At 41.9% G+C, this 23,280-nt stretch overlaps 1 protein-coding gene across 1 annotated transcript; it reads right to left on the minus strand.

The window, feature by feature from the left end:
* Positions 1-13,651: 13,651 nt before the first annotated feature.
* Positions 13,652-15,395, minus strand: LOC109787268 (eukaryotic translation initiation factor 3 subunit B-like). Its single transcript, XM_073500741.1, has 4 exons — positions 15,068-15,395; positions 14,785-14,858; positions 14,486-14,640; positions 13,652-13,694 (listed from the first exon to the last, which is right to left on the minus strand). Exons 1-4 carry the CDS (start codon positions 15,393-15,395, stop codon positions 13,652-13,654), a joined length of 600 nt encoding a protein of 199 aa, XP_073356842.1.
* Between the last annotated feature and the right edge of the window lie 7,885 nt (positions 15,396-23,280).

Below are 23,280 nucleotides of genomic sequence, written 5' to 3' on the forward strand. Positions count from 1 at the left end.
TATTAAACATCTACAATTAAATATATGTACTAAAAAACCTAAGTTAGATTATTATTATTCATCACGGGTTGACTATCGGTTTGTCGAGTCTTTTCTTGAAAACTCTCAGCTCACGTGGTGTATACATTCGACCGTTGGTGATGGTCGCTCCTCCCTTTGTCCCCGTGTGCATTACACCAAAATGTCTAGCTAGCACACGGGAACAAAGGAGAAGCGACCCCCACGACAACAGTCGGGATTCTTCGTCCTCTCATATATATATGGTGGAACTCTCCCTCACTGATTCCTCTCTGACATTTGCGACCGTCGGTGATGGTAGCTCCTCCTTTCGTTCTCGAGTGCATTACACCAAATTGTCTAGCACATGGGAACGAAGGAGAAGCTACCCCCACGACAACACAGTCGGGATTCTCGTCCTCTCATATATGGTGGAGACTCGACAGACTTACAGTCAACCCGAAATATCGTTTAATTATCTTTCTAAAAGAGGATTTGGTTGGTCTCACCTCGATGTCGGAGGGGGCGGTGACGGGGACGACGGCGGGGATGATGGAGGGGCCGGGGGGGCTCCTAGATTTCTGCGAAAACAAAAACCCTATAAGCTATCAACTAATCATAGTGCTCTCCAATTTTAGCATTCAAAGTAGGATCGGAGTAGTTTTCCACTTTGAGCATTCAATAAGCAAAATCATATCACAAAATAAAGTAGTATTCAAATTAGGATGCATTCAATTATAAGCAAAACTACATCATCTCCATGCGTCCGTACATCGCCCAATATTATCACTAATACACCTCGAATACTATCATACATATAGCATCGCTAGTACAGCTATAACAGTAGCGCCCGACGGACATCGGCGCGGGCGGTGGACACCCAAAGGGACGGAACCATCACAGGATCATAGCTCCAGTGAGATCCCTGAAGAACCTGCCAGGTACTGTCGAACCTGCCCTCCAACGCAACCATGTAGCGACGAACGTGCTGGTCCTCCTCGCTGACACGGTGACGTACCTCCTCCACGGTGTCCGGAAGCCTCGGCACCGTCACTGGCCCACGCGAGCGCCACCAAACAAGGATCGGGTCAACGACGGGCTGGTTCCTCACCAACCTACGCCCACCGGAAGGTAGCACCTCCCAAAACCAGCCCGGCGAAGCCCAGTCCCGGACATGGCCTCTCTGATCAAGCCGGCCTCCTCCGCCGAGTCGACGACGAGGATGCGGGATAGGCATCGTCGACGTCGATGCGGGAATAATTGCTTTAACTAAAAAAACAAACTAGTTCTATTAATTTCCTTACTATAAATAGAATAAAGTAGTACTTACTAAAAATAAACTAGCTAGTTTAACTAGTTCTATTATTTTTCTAACTAATTCTATTAAACACTTTCTAGGTAGTACTTACTAAAAGTTATCGGGGAGGGGGGTACATATATCGACAACGACATACCCGATAAAAAATAAGAAGAGGAAGAAGACGCAAAAAAAGAGGAGAAGAAGAAAGGAATAGAGGAGGAGATCGAAGAAAAAAAAAGAAAAAAAGAGGAGAAGAAGAAGGAATAGAGGAGAAGAAGAAAAAATAGAATAATATATTCTTCTATTTCTTCTTCTTCTCCTCTATTTCTTCTTCTTCTACTCTTTTTTTTCTTCTTTTTCATCTTCTTATTTATTTCTCCTCTACTTCCTCTCCTCTTCTTCTCTTCTTCTTCTCCTTCTTATTTTCCTTTTTTCTCTCCTTCTTTTTCTTCTAAATATGAACATACATAAATGACTTTGATCATACACAATTTCTATGAACAAAAAAAATCATAAAAGTTCTATGAACAAAATTACAGCAGAAAAAATCATAAAAATTCTATGAAAAAATTGATATATTCTTTGCATATGAACATACAAACATTTGCATATTCAATAATAATATCACCAAAAAAATTCTAAATTACACATCTAAATTAATACATCTAAATTACAACAACTAAATTATCTAATTAACTACACATCCAAATTAATACAACTAAATTACAAATCTAACTACACATCCAAATTAATACTACACATACAAATCTAATTATAACAACTAAATCTAACTACACATCCAAATTAATACTACACATACAAATATAATTACATCCAAATTAATACTACACACATACAAATCTAATTACAACAATCTAATTACAAATCTAACTACACATCCATATTACAGGGAGGAGGAGGAGGGGATCGGGGCGGCGCTCACAGGGTGGCGGAGGGCGACGGCGTGGGTGGCGGAGGGCGACGGCGACCGCGGCGGGCCAGGGGCGGAGGGCGGCGACGGTGACGTACGGGGCGACGGCTCGGGGGCGCGCGGCGGATGCCGACGGCGACGGCGGCGGGGGGCGGAGGACGACGGCGACGGGCGATGGCGTGGGCTCGGGGGCACGGGCGACGGCGACGACGACGGGGCAGCCTGGCGGCGTAGATCGAGCTCGCGGCGTCGTCGGGCGGGGGGACACTGGCGATGGAAATCAGCAAATTTCCAAAGTGTTACTTATATAGCAAAGGCTTTGGTCCCGGTTGGTGGCTCCAACCGGAACCAATACCCACCCTTTGGTCCCGGTTGGTGCCACCAACCGGGACTAAAGGCCTCTTTTCACCAGCGCAAAGGGCGGGAAGAGGCGGCCTTTGGTCTCGGTTGGTGGCACCAACCGGGACTAAAGGGGGGGCACTGGTCCCGGTTGGTGCCACCAACCGGGATCAAAGGCCTTGCGCTGCCCGCGGCCAAAAGTTTAGTCCCACCTCGCTAGTTGAGAGGGGCTCGGAGTGGTTTATAAGCCCCACTGCGGCTGCCCTCTCGAGCTCCTCTCAAATGCAGGCTTACGGGCCTAATGTCACACTGTGCTGTCTGTGGGCCTATTGGGCCTTCTGCGGGCCTGAATCCTGGCCCAGGTTGGGTTTCTAGTCGTATTCAGGCCGTGGTGGCGCAATAGGTGGCAGTTTTTTAAATTTTTTGCATTATTTATTTTCTTTTGTTTTTTACTTTATTTTTTAATTCTTTTTGCTTTTAGGTCAGCAAAATTATAAACTGTCTGTTAGTGCCATTAGTTTTAGAAAACATATAAACTTTCTATTAGTGCCATTAGTTCTTTATGAAAATTCTTTTTGCTGTATTTAGTTTTTTATTTTCTTTTTTGCTATATTTATTTTGTTTTATTTCTACTTACAACAAAAAACTTATTTATTTTATTTTATTTTGTTTCTAATTACTTATTTATTTTACTTTATGATAATTCTTTCTGCTATTAAAGTTTCTATCAAAAAAAGTTCTTTATGAAAATTCTTTTTGCTTTTAATGATTAAAAATAAAAAAGAGGCGCAATGCGCGTTGATTTGCTTCAAGCCTTTCGGAATAGTGTAGACTGCACTGCACATAGCTCGATGCAGTCTACCTTATTCCTCAAGGCTTCAAGCTAAGCAACGTGAGCATTGCGCCTCTTCTTCATCGTCTCTGCACTCAGGGCTTATAAACCGCTCCTAGTGCCTCTCAACTAGCGAGGTGGGACTAAAAAACTGCTTAGCTAGTAAGAAACTCTAGTACCGGTTCGTGCCACGAACAGGTACTAAAGGTGCTCGTGGGGCCACAGCCTCATTAGTACCGGTTCGTGGCACCAACAGGGACCAAAGGGTGGAATTGGTCCCGGTTCGTGCCACCAATGGCATGTTACAAAACGGACAATCTCTTTCAAAGTATCAGGATTTCATCCGGAAACTCGTCTGTTACAAAGGGATTTCATTTTTTAAAACTTATTTGAACTCCTGACTTTTTGTGTGTTCAAAATGCACCATTCAAAGCCACATCATCATTTGTCAATCCTTTCTGACTTCATTTGTTATTTTTCATGCATTTACTAATTATTTTGAGCTATAAGACCCTAAAATTGAAAAGCATTTCAAATGAACTCTGAAAAGGTTGAAAGTTGGCATGATATCATCATTTCATCCACATAGCATGTGCAAGAAAGTTGAGAGGGTTACGGCAAAAACGGGATGCACTTCGTGTACAAAACGGACAATCTCTTTCAAAGTATCAGGATTTCATCCGGAAACTCATCTGTTACAAAGGGATTTCACTTTTTAAAACTTATTTGAACTCCTGACTTTGTGTGTGTTCAAAATGCACCATTCAAAGCCACATCATCATTTTTCAATCCTTTCTGACTTCATTTGTTATTTTTCATGCATTTACTAATTATTTTGAGCTATAAGACCCTAAAATTGAAAAGCATTTCAAATGAACTCTGAAAAGGTTGAAAGTTGGCATGATATCATCATTTCATCCACATAGCATGTGCAAGAAAGTTGAGAGGGTTACGGCATAAACTGGATGCACTTCGTGTACAAAACGGACAATCTCTTTCAAAGTATCAGGATTTCATCCGGAAACTCGTCTGTTACAAAGGGATTTCATTTTTTAAAACTTATTTGAACTCCTGACTTTGTGTGTGTTCAAAATGCACCATTTAAAGCCACATCATCATTTTTCAATCCTTTCTGACTTCATTTGTTATTGGTCATGCATTTACTAATTATTTTGAGCTATAAGACCCTAAAATTGAAAAGCATTTCAAATGAACTCTGAAAAGGTTGAAAGTTTGGCATGATATCATCATTTCATCCACATATATAGCATGTGCAAGAAAGTTGAGAGGGTTACGGCATAAACTGGATGCACTTCGTGTATAAAACGGACAATCTCTTCTAGACGCATTTTATTTTTATTTAGTTTACTGCTGCTATTTTTATTTATTTTACTGCTGCTATTTTTACTTAATTTATTAAGGTTTATTTATTGTAGTTACTATAGTTTATTTTATTTTATTTTATTAAGGTTTATTTAGTTTTATTTATTTTATTAAGGTTTATTTATTTTATAAATATAAAAAATGAAAATAGATGCGCTTATAGAGAAAATTCAACCTAAATTCATAATAAATTTCTATGAAATTTACTATGAATTTAGGTCAAATTCCCTGTATAAGGGCATCTATTTTCACTTTAAAAGGCAGAGAGGGACGGGCTTATAAACTGGTGTGAGCCCCCTTCGGTTGGCGAGGTGGGATTAAACACTGGCCGCGCCCTTTAGTCCCGGTTTGTGGTATGAACTGGGACTAAAGGGTGGTGAGCCAGGAGCGTGGTCCATTGGTCCCGGTTTGTACCACCAACCGGGACCAAAGGGTCCATACGAACCGGGACCAATGCCCACGAGGCCCCGGACGCCCCCCTGGGCTCACGAACCGGGTCCAATGCTCACATTAGTCCCGGTTCGTGACTGAACCGGGGCTAATGTGAAAACTGCCCTGTGACCTTTGCCCCGTTTTCTACTAGTGAAGGTCAACGACGAAGAAATCGCCCCCATCGTCCGTCCCATGAAGGGAGAAAGGATTTCCCCGAAGTAAAGACCACGAGGGGAGGAAGGGAGCAATGTAGCGACGCCTTCAATAAGGATTACGGCGCCCTAAAGCGTCGTCGTCACCACTCATGGCACCAAGCCGAGATAGGGTTTCCCCAACACCCCTCGCACCCTCCCCTTCGTATCAACCACCATGAACTAAGGCGTCTTGTCCAGCACGCCGGCAAGAATAGGCGAGGCCACTGGAGCAATGCTCGATGACCCATATGCCATTCTAGAGCGCCACCAAAGGATAGAGTACGCGCTGATGTCTACTACGCAACATTATTCTTGTAGACTCGTGTTGGGCTTCCAAGCACAGAGTTTTGTAGGACAGTAGCAAATTTCCCTCAAATGGATGACCTAAGGTTTATCAATTTGTGTGAGGCGTAGGATGAAGATGGTGTCTCTCAAACAACCCTGCAACCAAATAACAAGAGTCTCTTGTGTCCCCAACACATGCAATACAATGGTAAATTGTATAGGTGCACTAGTTCGGCGAAGAGATGGTGATGCAAGTGTAATGTGGATAGTAGATATGGGTTTTTGTAATCTGAAAATATAAAAACAGCAAGGTAGCAAGTAACAAAAGTGAGCGAAAACGATATTGCAATGCTTAGAAACAAGGCCTAGGGTTCATACTTTCACTAGTGCAAGTTCTCTCAACAATGATAACATGATTAGATCATATAACAATCCCTCAACATGCAACAAAAAGTCACTCCAAAGTCATTAATAGTGGAGAACAAACGAAGAGATTATTGTAGGGTACGAAAACACCTTAAAGTTATTCTTTCTGGTCTATCTATTGGACTATTCCTATAAGTGTCACAAACAGCCCTAGAGTTCGTACTAAAATAACACCTTAAGACACACATCAACCAAAACCCTAATGTCACCTAGATACTCCAATGTCACCACAAGTATCCGCGGGTTTGATTGTACGATATGCATCACACAATCTCAGATTCATCTATTCAAACCAACACAAAGAACTTCAAAGAGTGCCCCAAAGTTTCTACCGGAGAGTCAAGACGAAAATGTGTGCCAAACCCAATGCATAAGATCACAAGGTCACAGAACCCGCAAGTTGATCACCAAAACATACATCAAGTGGATCACGTGAATATCCCATTGTCACCACAGATAAGCACATGCAAGACATACATCAAGTGTTCTCAAGTCCTTAAAGACTCAATCCGATAAGATAACTTCAAAGGGAAAACTCAATCCATTACAAGATGGTAGAGGGAGAGAAACATCATAAGATCCAACTGTAGTAGCATGGCTCACGGTACATCAAGATCGTGCCAAATCAAGAACACGAGAGAGAGAGAGAGAGAGAGAGAGAGAACAAACACATAGCTACTGGTACATACCCTCAGCCCCAAGGGTGAACTACTCCCTCCTCGTCATGGAGAGCACCGGGATGATGAAGATGGCCACCGATGATGGTTCCCCCTCCGGCAGGGTGCCGGAATAGGGTCCCGAGAGGTTTTTCGTGGCTACAGAGGCTTGCGGCGGCAAAACTCCCGATCTAGGTTATTTCTGAGGGTTTCTGTATTTACAGAAAAATTTTACGTCAAGAACAAGTCAGGGGGGTCCACGAGGAGCCCACAAGACCGGAAGGCGCGCCCTCCACCCATGTGGAGGCCTCGTGGCTCTTCTGGCCCAACTCTTTTGCTTCGGGGGCTTCTTCTGGTCCATAAAAAATCACCGTAAATTTTCAACTCGTTTGGACTTCGTTTGGTATTCCTTTTCTGTATAACTCAAAAACAAGGAAAAAACAGAAACTGGCACTGGGCTCTAGGTTAATAGGTTAGTCCCAAAAAATCATATAAACTAGCATATAAAACATCCAAAAATGATAATATAACAGCATGGAACAATAAAAAATTATAGATACGTTGGAGACGTATCAAGCATCCCCAAGCTTAATTCCTGCTCGTCCTCGAGTAGGTAAATGATAAAAACAGAATTTTTGATGTGGAATGCTACCTAGCATAATTATCAATGTATTTTTTCTTTATTGTGGCAATAATATTCAGATCCATAAGATTCGGAACAAAAGTTTAATATTGACATAAAAACAATAATACTTCAAGCATACTAATAAAGTAATCTTGTCTTCTCAAAATATCATGGCCAAAGAAAGTTATTCCTACAAAATCATATAGTCTGGCTATGCTCCATCTTCATCACACAAAATATTCAAATCATGCACAACCCCGATGACAAGCCAAGCAATTGTTTCATACTTTTGATGTTCTCAAACTATTTCAACTTTCACGTAATAGAATATGGTGGTTGTGGAGGGGACAAAAAGAAGGAGATAGTCTCACATCAACTAGGCGTATCAATGGGCTATGGAGATGCCCAACAATAGATATCAATGTGAGTGAGTAGGGATTGCCATGCAACGGATGCACTAGAGCTATAACTGTATGAAAGCTCAAAAAGAAATTAAGTGGGTGTGCATCCAACTCGCTTGCTAACGAAGACCTAGGGCAATTTGAGGAAGCCCATCATTGGAATATACAAGCCAAGTTCTATAATGAAAAATTACCACTAGTATATGAAAGTGACAACATAAGAGGTTCTCTATAGTGAAGATCATGGTGCTACTTTGAAGCACAAGTGTGGAAAAGGATAGTAGCATTGCCCCTTCTCTCTTTCTCTCTCTCTCTTTTTGCTCTTTTGAACTCTCATCCCGACTTGTGGGGGAATCATAGTCTCCTTCATCCTTTCCTCACTGGGACAATGCTCTAATAATGAAGATCATCACACTTTTATTTACTTACAACTCAAGAAATACAACTCGATACTCAGAACAAAATATGACTCTATATGAATGCCTCCAGCGGTGTACCGGGATGTGTAATGAATCAAGAGTGATATGTATAAAAATTATGAACGGTGGCTTTGCCACAAATACTATGTCAACTACATGATCATGCAAAGCAATATGACAATGATGGAACGTGTCATAATAAACGGAACGGTGGAAGTTGCATGGAAATATATCTCGGAATGGCTATGGAAATGCCATATTAGGTAGGTATGGTGGTTGTTTCCAGGAAGATATATGGTGAGTGTATGGTATCGGCGAAAGTTGTGCGGTACTAGAGATGTTAGCAATGGTGGAAGGGTGAGAGTGCGTATAATCCATGGACTCAACATTTGTCATAAAGAACTCACATACTTATTGCAAAAATCTATTACTTATCAAAACGAAGTACTACACGCATGCTCCTAGGGGGATACATTGGTAGGAAAAAACTATCGCTCGTCCACGACCGCCACTCATGAGAAAGACAATCAATAAATCAATCATGCTCCGACTTCATCACATAACGGTTCACCACACGTGCATGCTACATGAATCACAAACTTCAACACAAGTATTTCTACAATCCACAATTACTCACTAACATGACTCTAATATCACCATCTTTATATCTCAAAACAATCATAAGGAATCAAACTTCTCTTAGTATTCAATGCACTTTATATGAAAGTTTTTATTATATCCCTCTTGGATGCCCATCATATTAGGACTAAATTCATAACCAAAGCAAATTACCATGTTGTTTAGAGAGACTCTCAAAATAATATAAGTGAAGCATGAGAGTTCATCAAATATTTCGAAATAAAACCACCATTGTGCTCTAAAAAGATATAAGTGAAGCACTAGAGCAAACGACAAACTACTCCAAAAGATATAAGTGAAGGTCTATGAGTAGTCGAATAATTGTGCAACTATGTGAAGACTCTCTAACATTTAAAAATTTCAGATCTTAATATTTTATTCAAACAGCAAGCAAAATAATATAAAATAAAATGACATTGCAAGGATAACACATATCATCTGAAGAAGCAAAAACCTAGGCGCAACCAAAACGGACCGATAGTTGTTGAAGAAGAAAGGTGGGATGCCAACCGGGGTCCCCAAGCTGAGATACTTGAGACTTCTTGAAATATTAATTAGGTATGCCTTGGGCATCCCCAAACTTGAGCTTTTGTGTCTCCTTAATTCCTTTTATATCACGGCTTCCCTAAATCTTAAAAACTTCATTCACACAAAATTCAACAAGAACTCATGAGATGAGTTAGTATAAATTCATGCAAAACCTTATCATTCTCTACTGTAAAAAATCACTAAAATTATTATTGATATTGCCTACTAAATGCCTCTGCATATTTAACACTCCTATCCTCAAAATCATTAAACAAGCAAACATATGCAAACAATGGAAACATAACAGCAATCTGTCTAAACAGAACAGTCTGTAAAGAATGCCAGAGCAATCATACTTCCTAACTCCAAAAATTCTGAAAAATTACCACACTGTAGAAAATTTGTTGTACCTTACTGTGTGAAAATTTCAAGATTTTATCATGTTCTGACTATTCACCAATATTCAAAATATAACAGAGAACTTTTGTTTTCAAACAAAAACATAAAGACTTGTAAAATAAGTATGGTAAAGGCTATACTTGACCTTTTTTATTGAAAAAAAGATATAAAACATGTCTCTGAAGAACAGCAAACAAATATAAACAAAAGAAAATGACGCTCCAAGCAAAACACATAGCATGTGGTGAATAAAAATATAGCCTCAAGTAAGGTTACTGATGAACGAAGACGAAAGAGGGAATGCCATCCGGGGCATCCCCAAGCTTAGGCTCTTGGTTGTCCTTAAATATTACCTTGGGGTACCTTGGGAATCCCCAAGGTTAGGCTCTTGCCACTCCTTATTCCGTTGTCCATCAAAACTTTACCCAAAACTTGAAAACTTCACAACACAAAACTCAACAGAAAATCTTATGATATCCGTTAGTATAAGAAAATAAGTCACCACTTAGGTACTGTTGTCAACTCATTCTAAATTTATATTTGTGTAATATCTACTGTATTCCAACTTATTCATGGTTCATACCCTCCGATAGTACTCATAGATTCATCAAAATAAGCAAACAACACATAGAAAACAGAATCTGTCAAAAACAGATAGTCTGTAGTAATCTGGAAACTTTCCATACTTCTGTAACTCCAAAAATTCTAAAAAATTAGGACAACGTAGACAATTTGTATATCAATCTTGTGTAAAAAATTCATATCAAAACACGTTCCAGTGAATTTTCAAAATTTTTGGACTGAGCGCAAAAGTTTCTGTTTTTGCACAGAATCAAGTCAACTATCATCCACACTATCCCAAAGGCTTTACTTGTCACTTTATTGAAAAAAAGCATTTTTAGAATCCCCAAAAACCTAACAGAAAAAAAGATACGGGGCTTTTAAGATCTGGAGAGGCAAAAAAATTCAAAAAAATTCAAATTGTGGTCAAACTGTGGTCAAACAATGGTCAAACTAATTATTCTAGAATATTAGTGTTACTAAATAATTATTGCAGTTTTTTTAAAATTTTGGTCAAATCTGGTCAAACTGTGGTCAAACTGTGGTCAAACAATGGTCAAACTAATTATTCCAGAAATATTAGTGTTACAAAAATAATTATTGTTTTTTAAAACAATAGTTTCAAACTCAAACAGTGAAATGTGTCACTCAAGCTAAATACCTGAGGGTTAATAGAATTGACATCCTACTATTGTCAGGAAAACAACAAGTGCAGACTTGGAAACGAGGGAGAATAGAACCCGGAAGTTAAGCGTGCTTAGGCTTGGGGAGTGGGAGGATGGGTGACCGTTCGGGAAGTTAGATGATTTGGAATGATGAGGGGTGATTAGAGATTAGAGGATAAATTGAGCAGTGATGAGGGGTGGTGATTAGAGATTAGAGGTTAAAATAATTCAGAAATTTGAAAATAAAAAAAATTGAAAAAATTCGCAAAAAAAATTCGCAAAAAAATTTAAACCTGCGGAGGAGGCCTTTAGTCCCGGTTAGCCACGAGAACCGGGACTAAAGCCTTTAGTCGCGGTTCGTAAGAGGCGCGACTAAAGGGGGGTCTTTAGTCGCGCATATTTAGTCGGGACTAAAGGCCTTTGCGAACTGGGACTAAAGGCCTTTTTTCTACCAGTGAGTGATAGAGGAGGAAAGCAAGAGGGTCGAAAACAATATTCATCGAAGCAACTGAAGAGCCACGCAACGACCGTGTGTGCGTTGCCGTCGCCGGCCGGCGCATCTTCATGCTTGCACGGGGTGTCGTTGCCGCCGCTGCATACGCATGTCTTCTCACATGTGTACGTGCTCTGTAGCGAACGATGCCGCCGTGGGCGCGCCTCTCCCGCTTCCGTCTCTTGTCGTCTGCCCTCTCGATGGTCTTCTATTTCTATACGTATGTGTTGACCAGGACTGCGGGTATTCGGGTATGTACGCACGCGAGCTTGCCGGTATACAAGTTCTACAAATACATAAGTGTGTAATATGTATCTAGGGCTAGCTATGTCTAGACTAAAAAAAAGGAAGTGGCCAGGACGTGGGTGTGCATGCACAAATAGTAGTTGCACCATGATTTCATGCAAATGCATGTACAAGTATGTGCGTGCATGTCCTATGCAATGGTATTTTACCTTCGCATCAAAACTTCTCTTTATTTGCATAACCTGCAATAAATCTCATCATAAACCTAAAAAAATATTAGTTAATGATGCACAAATACTCATCGAACAGGTCAATTAAAAACACACAATCAAACAATCAATCTACCACTTTTTTACCTTTACATTTTCCTTCTCCCTTGGTCTTCTTCTTTCTCATTCTTCGTTGTTTTTCTAGTGCAGGGCAGCGATCCATGAGGCCCTAGAGCGATCAGGTCAACGTAGGGCAGCCCATAGCTGGCGTGCGTCCAGACGGGGACCCTCTCGGGCGTGTGGGGTTTCGGGTCAACAAAACTACCACCGGATTGCTTATGTACCGCGCTTCCGGACAAATCTTCTTCGAGGTGTGCTACGGTGCATCATCCCTGGCATCGAGGGTACTTGGTGACGTGTTCGTATGCGAACACATAGTTGGATCAAACAATTAATATGTGTAGCAATCCACAAAGGGTTCGGTATTGCAACACATGGGTATATGTACTAGTAAAAATAAGTGAAATTCATAGGGAGCTCCAGTTTAATAGAACTACTACTCGTATCCAGCAAAAGTCTATCTATCTGTCTATCATTATATGTAGGAGGGAGAATCTCATATGAAAACCAACATTTAAAGAAAACTTCATGAAAACCACGTTTGGAAGTTTCAAAAAAAATTTGAAAGAAGTGACATATTAAGAGGATGATATTCTATTGTCATGTGAAATTTCAGGCTAATACACATTAGGGATGCGAGCTATGAAAAAGATAAATTCATCAATGAATAGTGACGTTACTGTTTGGCACTATTCAATGTTGAATTTGTTTTTTCATGTCTCACATTCCATAATGTGTTTGAACTTGAAATTTTGCACGGCAATAGAACATCACTCTAACATCCCGTATATTTTTAAGATTTTTTCAAAACTTGAAAACATTATCTTCACATGGTTTTCATCGGTCTCTACCGAATATTCCATATGATATTCTCCGTATATAGCAAGTGGCTCGTAAACAGAAAAGTGGCTCCAAGGTCGTCGTCACATAGGGTACATGCTTAGACCTCTTTCAATGCATGGGTGCTTAGGTGATATGTTAAGTGCATTAAAGGGCTTACCAACTAAACTCCCCAATGCATAGGTGCTTAGTTTTTAGTTGCTAAGATACTTTCATTTAATTAGGTATAGACTCAGATTTGTCTTTCCATGTAGGTACATTCAGTAGTGGAGAAACAGGCAATAGTCCCGGTTCTTAAGGGCCTTTAGTCCCGGTTCACCAACCGGGACTAATAGGTTGGGACTAAAGCCCCCCCCCCCCCCCCATTAGTCCCAGTTCGCCATGACCCGGGGCTAAAGGCCGTTCATGTGGCTGGCAGCGCGCGCCGGGGGCGGAGACCTTTAGTCCCGGTTGGTGACACCAACCGGGACTAAAGGATTTGGGCTTTTGGGGTTTATTTTTTCTTTTTTCTTTTCATTTTGTGTTTTTCCATTTAATTTCTTTCATTTCAAACATATTTTACACTACTACATACTGTACACGTTATGCATATATCATAGAATTTCTCGTAGGACCAATCATACATATATTTCCATTTGAAATAATAGAAAATTAATAAAAGTAAACTATAATATACTATAAAAAAGATCACCACATAAAAAATTAAAAAGAAAAAAATTGGAAGTGTCAAACTACATATTTGAAGGCTCAAAACTATATATTTCAAGTCTTAAACTAAAAAAGAAAAAAAATTAAATTGTCTCAAAGTACATATTTTAAAAATGACATTATTTCCATTTAAAATGAAATTTAATAAAGTAAACTACAATATTATAAGTGTCAAACTACATATTTGAAGTCCCAAACAACAATATACTTTAAAAGTAATAATATAAGAATGTTGGCATTGACAAAATAACAATATTGGTGTCGAACCAAGAGCACGCCACAACTAAACATCATAGTGCTGGCGTTCCATGCTATTCCACGACAGCACTATATTGTGCCCGGTACCAATTGTTGATCCCATATACTTCTGAAGTTATCCTGTTTTCCAACGCCACCACTATGCCCCTACTAATGTCGTACCAAATTAGCCAACGCCACCACTATTTGAAAAAAAATAGTGCTGGCGTTGGTTGTAAATGGCGCGCCACCAACGAAAGTTGTGGCTAGCACTTTTTCCACTAGTGATATATAGCCAAATGTTTAGGTTGTAGCCAATAAGCATTGAGTGTAAAAATCCCATCATACTATTTGAGAATGCAGGTATATAGAGTTTCACCTAATGAATATATGTTTCGACACTTCAGGTCTAAATAACAACCCATGCAGTTAAGCTATTATATAGTACTCCCTCTGTCCCAAAATAAGTGTTTTGATCTTAGTATAAATTTGTACTAGAGCTAGTACAAAGTCGAGACACTTATTTTGGGACGGAGGGAGTACATGGCTAACAACCGACAATTTACTAGAACTTTCCAAAATAGAGAGGGCAAAAAAATTATTGTGATTAGCTCACTCACCTTCCCGTGGGATCCCACATGACATCAATCACCATAGAATGCTCTTCCGTGGCCATGACCTCAAGATCATCAACATTGTAGAACTCCAACTGTTCTTCTGTGGTCATGGTCTCAAGATCATCAACAGTGTAGAACTCCAACTGGCCATTGGTACCCTTCAGTCCAACAAGAACAATGAAGTTTCCCGCAGGAGACCAGAACACTGCACTAGCATGTCTATTCCTGAGTGTTGTGAGCCTCGGCACACGGCTAACACTATCGGCTGTGCACATCAACTAGATGCTTATATCGTGATTAACCTCGTCGCCATGAATAACAGCAAACTGGCAGCCATTGGGCTCCAATGCAAAGGCGATTATTGTCAGATAATCAGCTGCATCAACAAGTTCAGAAAGTTTCAGTTTCAGTTAGTTCAGTTAGTTAGCTGAATAAAAGTTCAGTCTGTCAGCGTGTGTGTGTGTGCACGTACAGATGCAGTAGTTTCTTCAGTTAAGTAGTTAGCGACTTTGTAGCTCGCCCGATGCAGCACCATGGGATGGCATGGATCACGCAGGTCGTGGCGAGCTTGTAGGGATCAAGCACGACGAGCATCGTGGGATGGCGTGATCAATTCCTCCTCTTTTCCAGCAGCTCGCATCAGAGTTTGCATAATAACAGAAACCCCGAAAAGCTGCAGTGGTAGTTCGCAGCGCAAGTCTCTGTCTTCCATCTCTCTCTCTCTGACTCTCCTTTGTGATCGCCGGCAATCTGCAACGACAATTATATTGTCATTCTTGGTGTCCAATTCAAAAACTGGGATGCCCCTCTCCATGATCATGAACAACTCAAAACTAGTGCAAGTTGTGTTCTCTGATTCTGCATACCGATCTACCTGGATGGCAAGATACTCTCCATTATTTTGCCAGTGCATTTTGCAATTGCAGACGCTAAAAAGTTTTTCCAACACAGCTCTACTTTGCTGGGAATTTGCACCAAATGAAAATCCCGCAGAGATTTGTACTTACACTGGCAAGCTGGATTCTATTACCCAGATCCTGAACAAAAAGGCATAAGATGGAATCAACCGGTGACCAACTGAAGTCTACCACATTTTCTACCTCCAAGGATGTGTTGTCAACAAGGGAGAATGTTTCGGCTTCATAGTCACATATGGTACCCTTTCCAAGCGTGGAAAAATATTGATCAACTCCTTCACCGCTCCACCTTCAAACATACATAACTATATACATTAAGCATATGACATATATGACAACTTAATGAGAAGTTGGGCGCTCGTTAAAAAGAGGATTGTCGGTGTGTGTTTCAGATTGGCCATGAATGATCAGTTCTTCCACGGGTGATGAAGTCATTGAAACATATATGACAACATCTTCTGTTGAAGTTCCACAAAACTTTACCAGTCCTCAAATCAAAGACATATAGTATAACCCACCTCTACACATATGAGAATGAATGATGGTCAAATGGGAAAACTTACGAACACTAGGAATAATACATCTAAGACGGCCCTATTTGTTTACATGAGTTATTTGAAATGAAAATACAAATCATGCACATGTTTTTCATTTTTAATAATGAACCCAACTTGCAGGACACATTTGGCATACCCTAGAAGTTTATATGAACTTGCCTAATAATACACTAGAGAACACTATTAATATTTTTGTGAATTATACACTTTACAAATCTGCATCATGATATTTAATGATATTTTTGCATGGTTGATATTTAATGATATTAATATATATGAAAACACACACATACATGCAAGTACATATTACGCTATACAGTTAAGAAAATATTTAAAATTAATTGAAGACAAATTTTGTTATATCATACAATTAAATGTAGGAGAAGCAAAATTTAAGTGATATACATTGAAACGGCTTGACAAACAAACAAAGTTATATGTGATATTTAGCAACATTATTAGTTTGGTAACTATGTTGGCTAAGTAATAGAATTTTCTGTTAATTAAAACTATACTATTATACAACTATTTAAATAAGTACAAAAGTTTAATATAAAAAAATTATTTTTAAGACCAGCCAAAGCCGAGGATGTGGATCATAATTAACAAATCCGACCCCTTTCCATGTTCCGTCAGGCGTTTTATTGCTTTACTGTTGTAGGTGAAACAACGGCTCATCAGCCACCATAATTGCTCACTCCTCCCTCGGCCTCTTCTGCTTCCTCACCCAGTTCTCCAACCAAGACTTCTTCTTCAACCCTTGCACACACACGAGCTGTTGTGCCACGTCGGCTCAATCGCCAACACCTCGTAGCTCAACTCCCCGGGACACTGCCACAACCCCTAAATGTCAGGAGGCACCAAGAACAATGTTCTCGTCACAAAACCATCGGCACGATTCCAAGATACCCGCGTGATCCTAAAAAAAATTTTAGTGAAATTTGAGGATAGAAGAGTCAAAACTTCTACGTCAGGAGACCTCACCAGAGCGACGAAGGGACTGAGGAGTAAAAAGAATCCTACTCTCCGATATATAATCCTAAGACTCAAAACATTTTTGTTCTAGACTCAACAACGCCAGCGATTCGATCAAGCAGGGGGCTCCTAAGTCGGGGATGGCTCTGATTACCAACTTGTAACGCCCACGATGCGGCTATATCTCCCACGTGTCGAGGCACGACTTAGAGGCATAACCGCATTGTGGTTTTGTCGCAAGAAGGGTCATCTTCACACAATCCCATGTAATGAACAAGAATGAGATAAAGAGTTGGCTTACAATCGCCACTTCACACAATACATAAATATAATTCATACATCATCCAAAATACACACATAGACCGACTATGGTCAAGATCCAAATGAAAATAAGATAACCCCAAATGCTAGATCCCCGATCGTCCCAACTGGGCTCCACTACTGATCATCAGGAAAAGACACATAGTAACGACCACGTTCCTCATCGAACTCCCACTTGAGATCGATCCCATCATCTGCACTGGCATCGTCGGCACCTGCAACTGTTTTGGTAGAATCTGTGAGTCACGAGGACTCAGCAATCTCACACCCGCGAGATCAAGACTATTTAAGCTTATAGGAAAGGATGGTGTAATGAGGTGGAGTTGCAACAGACACTAAGCATATATGGTGGCTAACATACGCAAATGAGAGCGAGAAGAGAAGCAACGGAACGGTCGTCAACTAGCAATGCCCAAGAAGTGATCCTAAACTCCTACTTACGTCATTCATAACTCAAACCATGTTCACTTCCGGGACTCCGCCGAGAATAGACAATCACGGCTACACACGCAGTTGATGTATTTTAATTGGGTCAAGTGACAAGTTCTCTACAACCGGACATTAACAAATTCCCATCTGCCTCATAACCGCGGGCACAGCTTTCGAAAGATAATACCCTGCAGGGGTGTCCCAACTTAGCCCATCATAAGCTCTCACGGCCAACGAATGATAAACCTTCTCCCGGAAAGACCCGATCAGTCTCGGAATCCCGGTTTACAAGACATTTCGACAATGGTAAAACAAGACCAGCAAAGCCACCCGAATGTGCCGACAAATCCCGATAGGAGCTACACATATGTCGTTCTCAGGGCACACCGGATGGGCAAGACGTTGGGTTGGCATAGACCCTGGTTGCCCGGGGGCGCCGGACATCGCCCAGTTTGGGCCAGCACTCGAAGGAGCACTGGTCCGGGGGTTTAAAATAAAGATGACCCTCGGGCTCGCGAAAACCCGGGGGAAAAGGCTTAGGTGGCAAATGGTAAAACCAAGGTTGGGCCTTGCTGGAGGAGTTTTATTCAAGGCGAACTGTCAAGGGGGTCCCATAAATCACCCAACCGCGTAAGGAACGCAAACTCAAGGAACATAATACCGGTATGGCAGAAACTAGGGCGGCAAGAGTGGAACAAAACACCTGGCATAAGGCCGAGCCTTCCACCATTTACCAAATATATAGATGCATTAATTAAATAAGAGATATTGTGATATCCCAACATATCCATGTTCCAACATGGAACCAACTTCATCTTCACCTGCAACTAGCAACGCTATAAGAGGGGCTGAGCAAAAGCGGTAACTTAGCCAAACAACGGTTTGCTAGGAAAGGATGGTTAGCGGCTGACATGGCAATATGGGAGGCATGATATAGCAAGTGGTAGGTAGCGCAGCATGGCAATAGAACGAACAACTAGCAAAGCAAAGATAGAAGTGATTTCGAGGGGTGGTCATCTTGCCTGCAAGGTTCTCAAAGTTGTCGAAAGCTTGATCCTCGTAAGCGTACTCAACAGGTTCCTCGTTCACGAACTCGTCTCCCGGCTCTACCCAACACAAGAACACAAGTAACGGAACCACAATCAATCACGAGAAATGCACAAACAACATGATGCAATACATGAATGATATGCATGATATGATATGCGATGCATATGCGTGCTCCGGAAGGACAATGATGAACAAGGTAGTAACTTGGAAAACCAAGCATGCCACTGGAAAGATGAGATGATTTCGGTTGAAATCGATATAAAGATCACCGGAAACGGATGCACGGTTTGCAAATGGCAAGCAAAACAAGAATGACACGAATCTGCGATTAACAGCACGATAGCACTTAGAATGCAACAAGTAACAAAGCTACAACACTCCAACATAGCAACAAAGCATATGGCAGTAATCTACAGGAGATGCTTGACAAAAGATAAACACTGAGCTACGGCTAGATCACAACATAACAAGCTCAAACAAGCATGCCAAAAGTGGAAAAGATATCAGGTTCACAGACTTAGTGAAATTACTGGACATGGCAGAAAACAGCATCAGGTAGCAATGTTCAGAGCACGAAATCAACATGCTACAGGAACTTAACATAGCAAAACAAGGCATGGCAGTGTTCTACTAGATGCATATGACAAAAGTCCCTTAGTGACCATAAGCCAAAAAGGAACAGAAGATATGATGGCAACCATGTAAACGTAGCAAGTTTCGTTAACAGGTTTCAGACTTAGCAGAAAACAGAACATGGCAGAAACAATAATATGAGGGCATCTTGGTTGCGGGCGGCGGATTGGCTGCGGGCGGCGGCGCGTCTGTCCGGCGGGGTACGGACGTGTCCGGCGGCGGCGGGAAAAAATGCTAGGGTTTCATCTGCGAACGTTTTCGGGAGGGGATGCATATATGTAGGTAGAGGGAGCTAGGAGAGTCCAAACGGAGTGCGGTTTTCGCCCACACGATCGTGATCGAACGACCTACAGCATGGAAGAGAGTTTGGTGGGTTTTGGGCTGTTTAGAGAGGGGGTTTTCTGCAACACACAAATGGCCTTTGCGGTTGCCCGGTTAACCGTTGGAGTACCAAACGACCTCCAAATGGAACGAAACTTGACCGGTGGTCTACCGGTGGTATACCAAGGCCACTTGACAAGCCCCGGTCCATTCCGAGAACATTTGACACCCTCTCACGAAAGAAAACAAGAGGGGTGCGCCGGAGGAGATGGGAGCGCCGGATTGCAAAGCGGACAACGGGGAAAATGCTCGGATGCCTGAGACGAACACGCATGCAAATGCAATGCACGTGATGACATGGTATGAAATGCATGACATGGACAAAATACAAAACGAAAGACAAAACCCGACCACGGAGGGAATATCAAAACACATAGCCGGAAATGGCAAGAGTTGGAGTTACAAATATGGAAAGTTACATCCGGGGTGTTACAACACTCCACCACTACGAGAGGATCTCGTCCCGAGATCTAGGACTGAAAGAACTCCGGATATTTGGATCGGAGATGGTCCTCGCGTTCCCAGGTGGATTCCCGGTCGGAATGGTGCGACCACTTCACTTTCAGGAATTTGATTGACTTGTTGCGAGTCTTGCGCTCAGTTTCTTCAAGAATAGCAACGGGGTGCTCATGATAAGACAGATCTTCTTGGAGGTCAATCTCTTCGAAGTTGATGGTGCGCTCAGGCGTCTTGAAGCACTTGCGAAGCTATGACACGTGGAACACATCGTGCACGTTCGCGAAGTTGGAAGGAAGCTCAAGTTGATAGGCGAGGTCGCCTCTTTTACCAATGATCTTGAAAGGACCCACGTATCTAGGGGCAAGCTTCTCTTTGATACCGAAGCGACGAGTGCCTTTCATTGGAGAGACGCGGAGGTAGACATGGTCTCCGATCTCGAAAGCCACATCACGGTGCTTACTATCATAGTAACTCTTCTGGCGCGATTGCGCGGCTTTGAGATTATCACGGATGACTTTACACATTTCTTCAGCTTCTGTGATTAAGTCATTGCCAAGAAGTTGGCGTTCACCAGTCTCTGACCAATTGAGAGGAGTACGGCACTTTCTGCCATAGAGAATCTCGAATGGGGCCTTGCCCGAACTCGCTTGGAAGCTGTTGTTGTAGGAGAATTCGGCATACGGAAGACAATCTTCCCATTTCATGCCAAAGGAAATGACACAAGCCCTGAGCATATCTTCAAGAATTTGATTGACTCGCTTGACTTGGCCACTAGTTTGAGGATGGAAAGCTGTGCTGAAGCGAATGTTAGTGCCCATGGCCTTCTGGAAGGAGTCCCAGAACTTAGAGGTGAAGATGCTTCCACGATCTGAAGAAATCAATTGTGGAATGCCGTGCAAGGAGATAATTCTGGAGGTGTATAGCTCTGCCAACTGAGCTGTTGTGATGGATTCTTTGACTGGAAGGAAATGAGCCACTTTAGAAAGCTTGTCGATGACAACGAAGATAGCATCATTTCCGCGCTTGGACTTTGGAAAACCAGTCACGAAGTCCATTTCGATATGATCAAACTTCCATTCTGGGATAGCAAGAGGTTGGAGGAGACCAGCTGGTCGTTGGTGTTCTGCTTTTACTCTTCGACAGACATCACATTCATTCACGAATTGAGCAATTTCTTGCTTCATTTGAGTCCACCAATACGACTGCTTGAGGTCATGGTACATCTTCGTACTTCCAGGATGAATGGACAGAAGAGAATTGTGCGCCTTGTTCATTATGACTTTCCTTAGATCACCTTTAGGAACCACAATCCGGTCCTCGAAGAATAAAGTGTCTCTGTCATCAATGCGATAGCACTTGTATTTGGGAAGACCCTTGTCGATACCACGTTTCACCTTCTTCACCATGGCATCAAGAAGTTGTGCCTCACGAATTTGATCTTCCAAAGTAGGAGAGACTATGAGGTTGGCAAGAAAGCCTTGAGGAACAACTTGGAGATTCAGCTTGCGGAACGCTTCACAAAGATCCGGTTGGAATGGCTTGAGGATTAAGCTGTTGCAATAAGCCTTCCTGCTCAAAGCATCTGCAATGACATTGGCCTTGCCTGGAGTATATTCAATACTCGGATTGTACTCTTGAATTGTCGTGGAATTGTCACGGCAGATGTCCTCGTGTTAGGACTTAGTCGTAGAGCCATCGCAACTAGGAAGCTTGAAGGGGTTACACGGGACAAGGAACACGAAGGTTTATACTGGTTCGGCCCCTTACGGTGAAGGTAAAAGCCTACGTCCAGTTCGAGGTGTTATTGATTAGGGTTACGATCACCAGGGAGCTAAACAGCTACGCCCAGCTCTCGATGATCTTGTTGTCGCCCTTAAACCGCTGCCGGGTCGTCCCTTTATATAGGGAGGTTGACGCCCAGCAGCCCTTAGAGTCCCGGCCGGCTCATAAGAGTGTCCGGCTCGGACTCTAAACAATACTTGCCTTATACTACAAGTTCTATTATAGTATTGATTGTAACTACGGGCCTTAAGCCATATCCGGGTCTCAGCCCATCTCTCGCCCATCGTCTTGGACCTTGGCTCCGGGCTTCTGGCAACGACCCTACGAGTAACCCAGCCCCTCCTGGCGGGTGACTCTAAGGTCTATATCCTCAACATGAATCATTTCGACCCATCGAGTCTGCCTGAGGTTGAGGTTGGGCTGAGTGAAGATGTACTTGAGATTCTTGTGATCGGTGAAAATGTCCACTTGTCTTCCCAACAAGAGATGTCTCCACGTTATTAATGCATGGACAACTGCCGCCAACTCAAGATCGTGAGTGGGGTAGTTCTTCTCATTTGGCTTCAACTGACGAGAGGTATAGGCCACAACTTTCTTCTCTTTCATTAACACAGCACCGAGACCTTGGAGAGAAGCATCACAGAAAACTTCAAATGGCTTGGATTCATCAGGAGGAGTCAAGACAGGAGCTGTGACGAGTTTCTCTTTGAGAGTGTTGAAAGCAACGTCACACTCAGGAGACCAGACATACTTCACATGCTTCTGGAGGAGGTTGGAAAGAGGCTTTGCAATCTTGGAGAAATTCTCAACGAATCTTCGGCAATAGCTTGCAAGACCAAGAAAACTGCGGAGCTGCTTGACATTCTGAGGAGGTTCCCAATTCACAATTGCGGACACCTTCTCGGGATTAACAGCGATGCCCTTGGCAGAGATGATGTGACCAAGGTAAAGAACTTCATCAAGCCAAAACTCACATTTTGAGAACTTCGCATAGAATTTATACTCTCTGAGCTTGTCGAGCACCAATCGCAAATGTTTGGCATGGTCCTTCTTATTCTTGGAGAAGACCAAAATATCATCGAGATACACCAGGACGAATTCATTGGTATAAGGGTTGAAGATGAAATTCATCATCCGAGAGAATGTTGGAGGAGCATTGACAAGGCCGAAAGACACGATAGTATATTCATAAGAACCAAAGCTTGTTCTGAATGCTGTCTTGGGAATATCTTCTTCACGAATGCGAATCTGATGATAACCCATACGAAGGTCAAGCTTGGAGAATACTTTAGCA

This window comes from Aegilops tauschii, chromosome 6 (assembly GCF_002575655.3).
Source record: "Aegilops tauschii subsp. strangulata cultivar AL8/78 chromosome 6, Aet v6.0, whole genome shotgun sequence".
NCBI lineage: Eukaryota > Viridiplantae > Streptophyta > Magnoliopsida > Poales > Poaceae > Aegilops > Aegilops tauschii.

Excerpts from the sequence above, each read along its gene's own strand:
- LOC109787268 (XM_073500741.1), bottom strand. The coding sequence starts at position 15,395 with ATGCACTGGCAAAATAATGGAGAGTATCTTGCCATCCAGGTAGATCGG. Across the intron at positions 14,641-14,784 it reads CTGTTATTCATGGCGACGAG|GGTACCAATGGCCAGTTGGA; the intron begins GTTAATCACGAT and ends GTTGGACTGAAG. Across the intron at positions 13,695-14,485 it reads ATGTGGGATCCCACGGGAAG|TTTAAGACTTGAAATATATA; the intron begins GTGAGTGAGCTA and ends TTTCTTTTTTAG.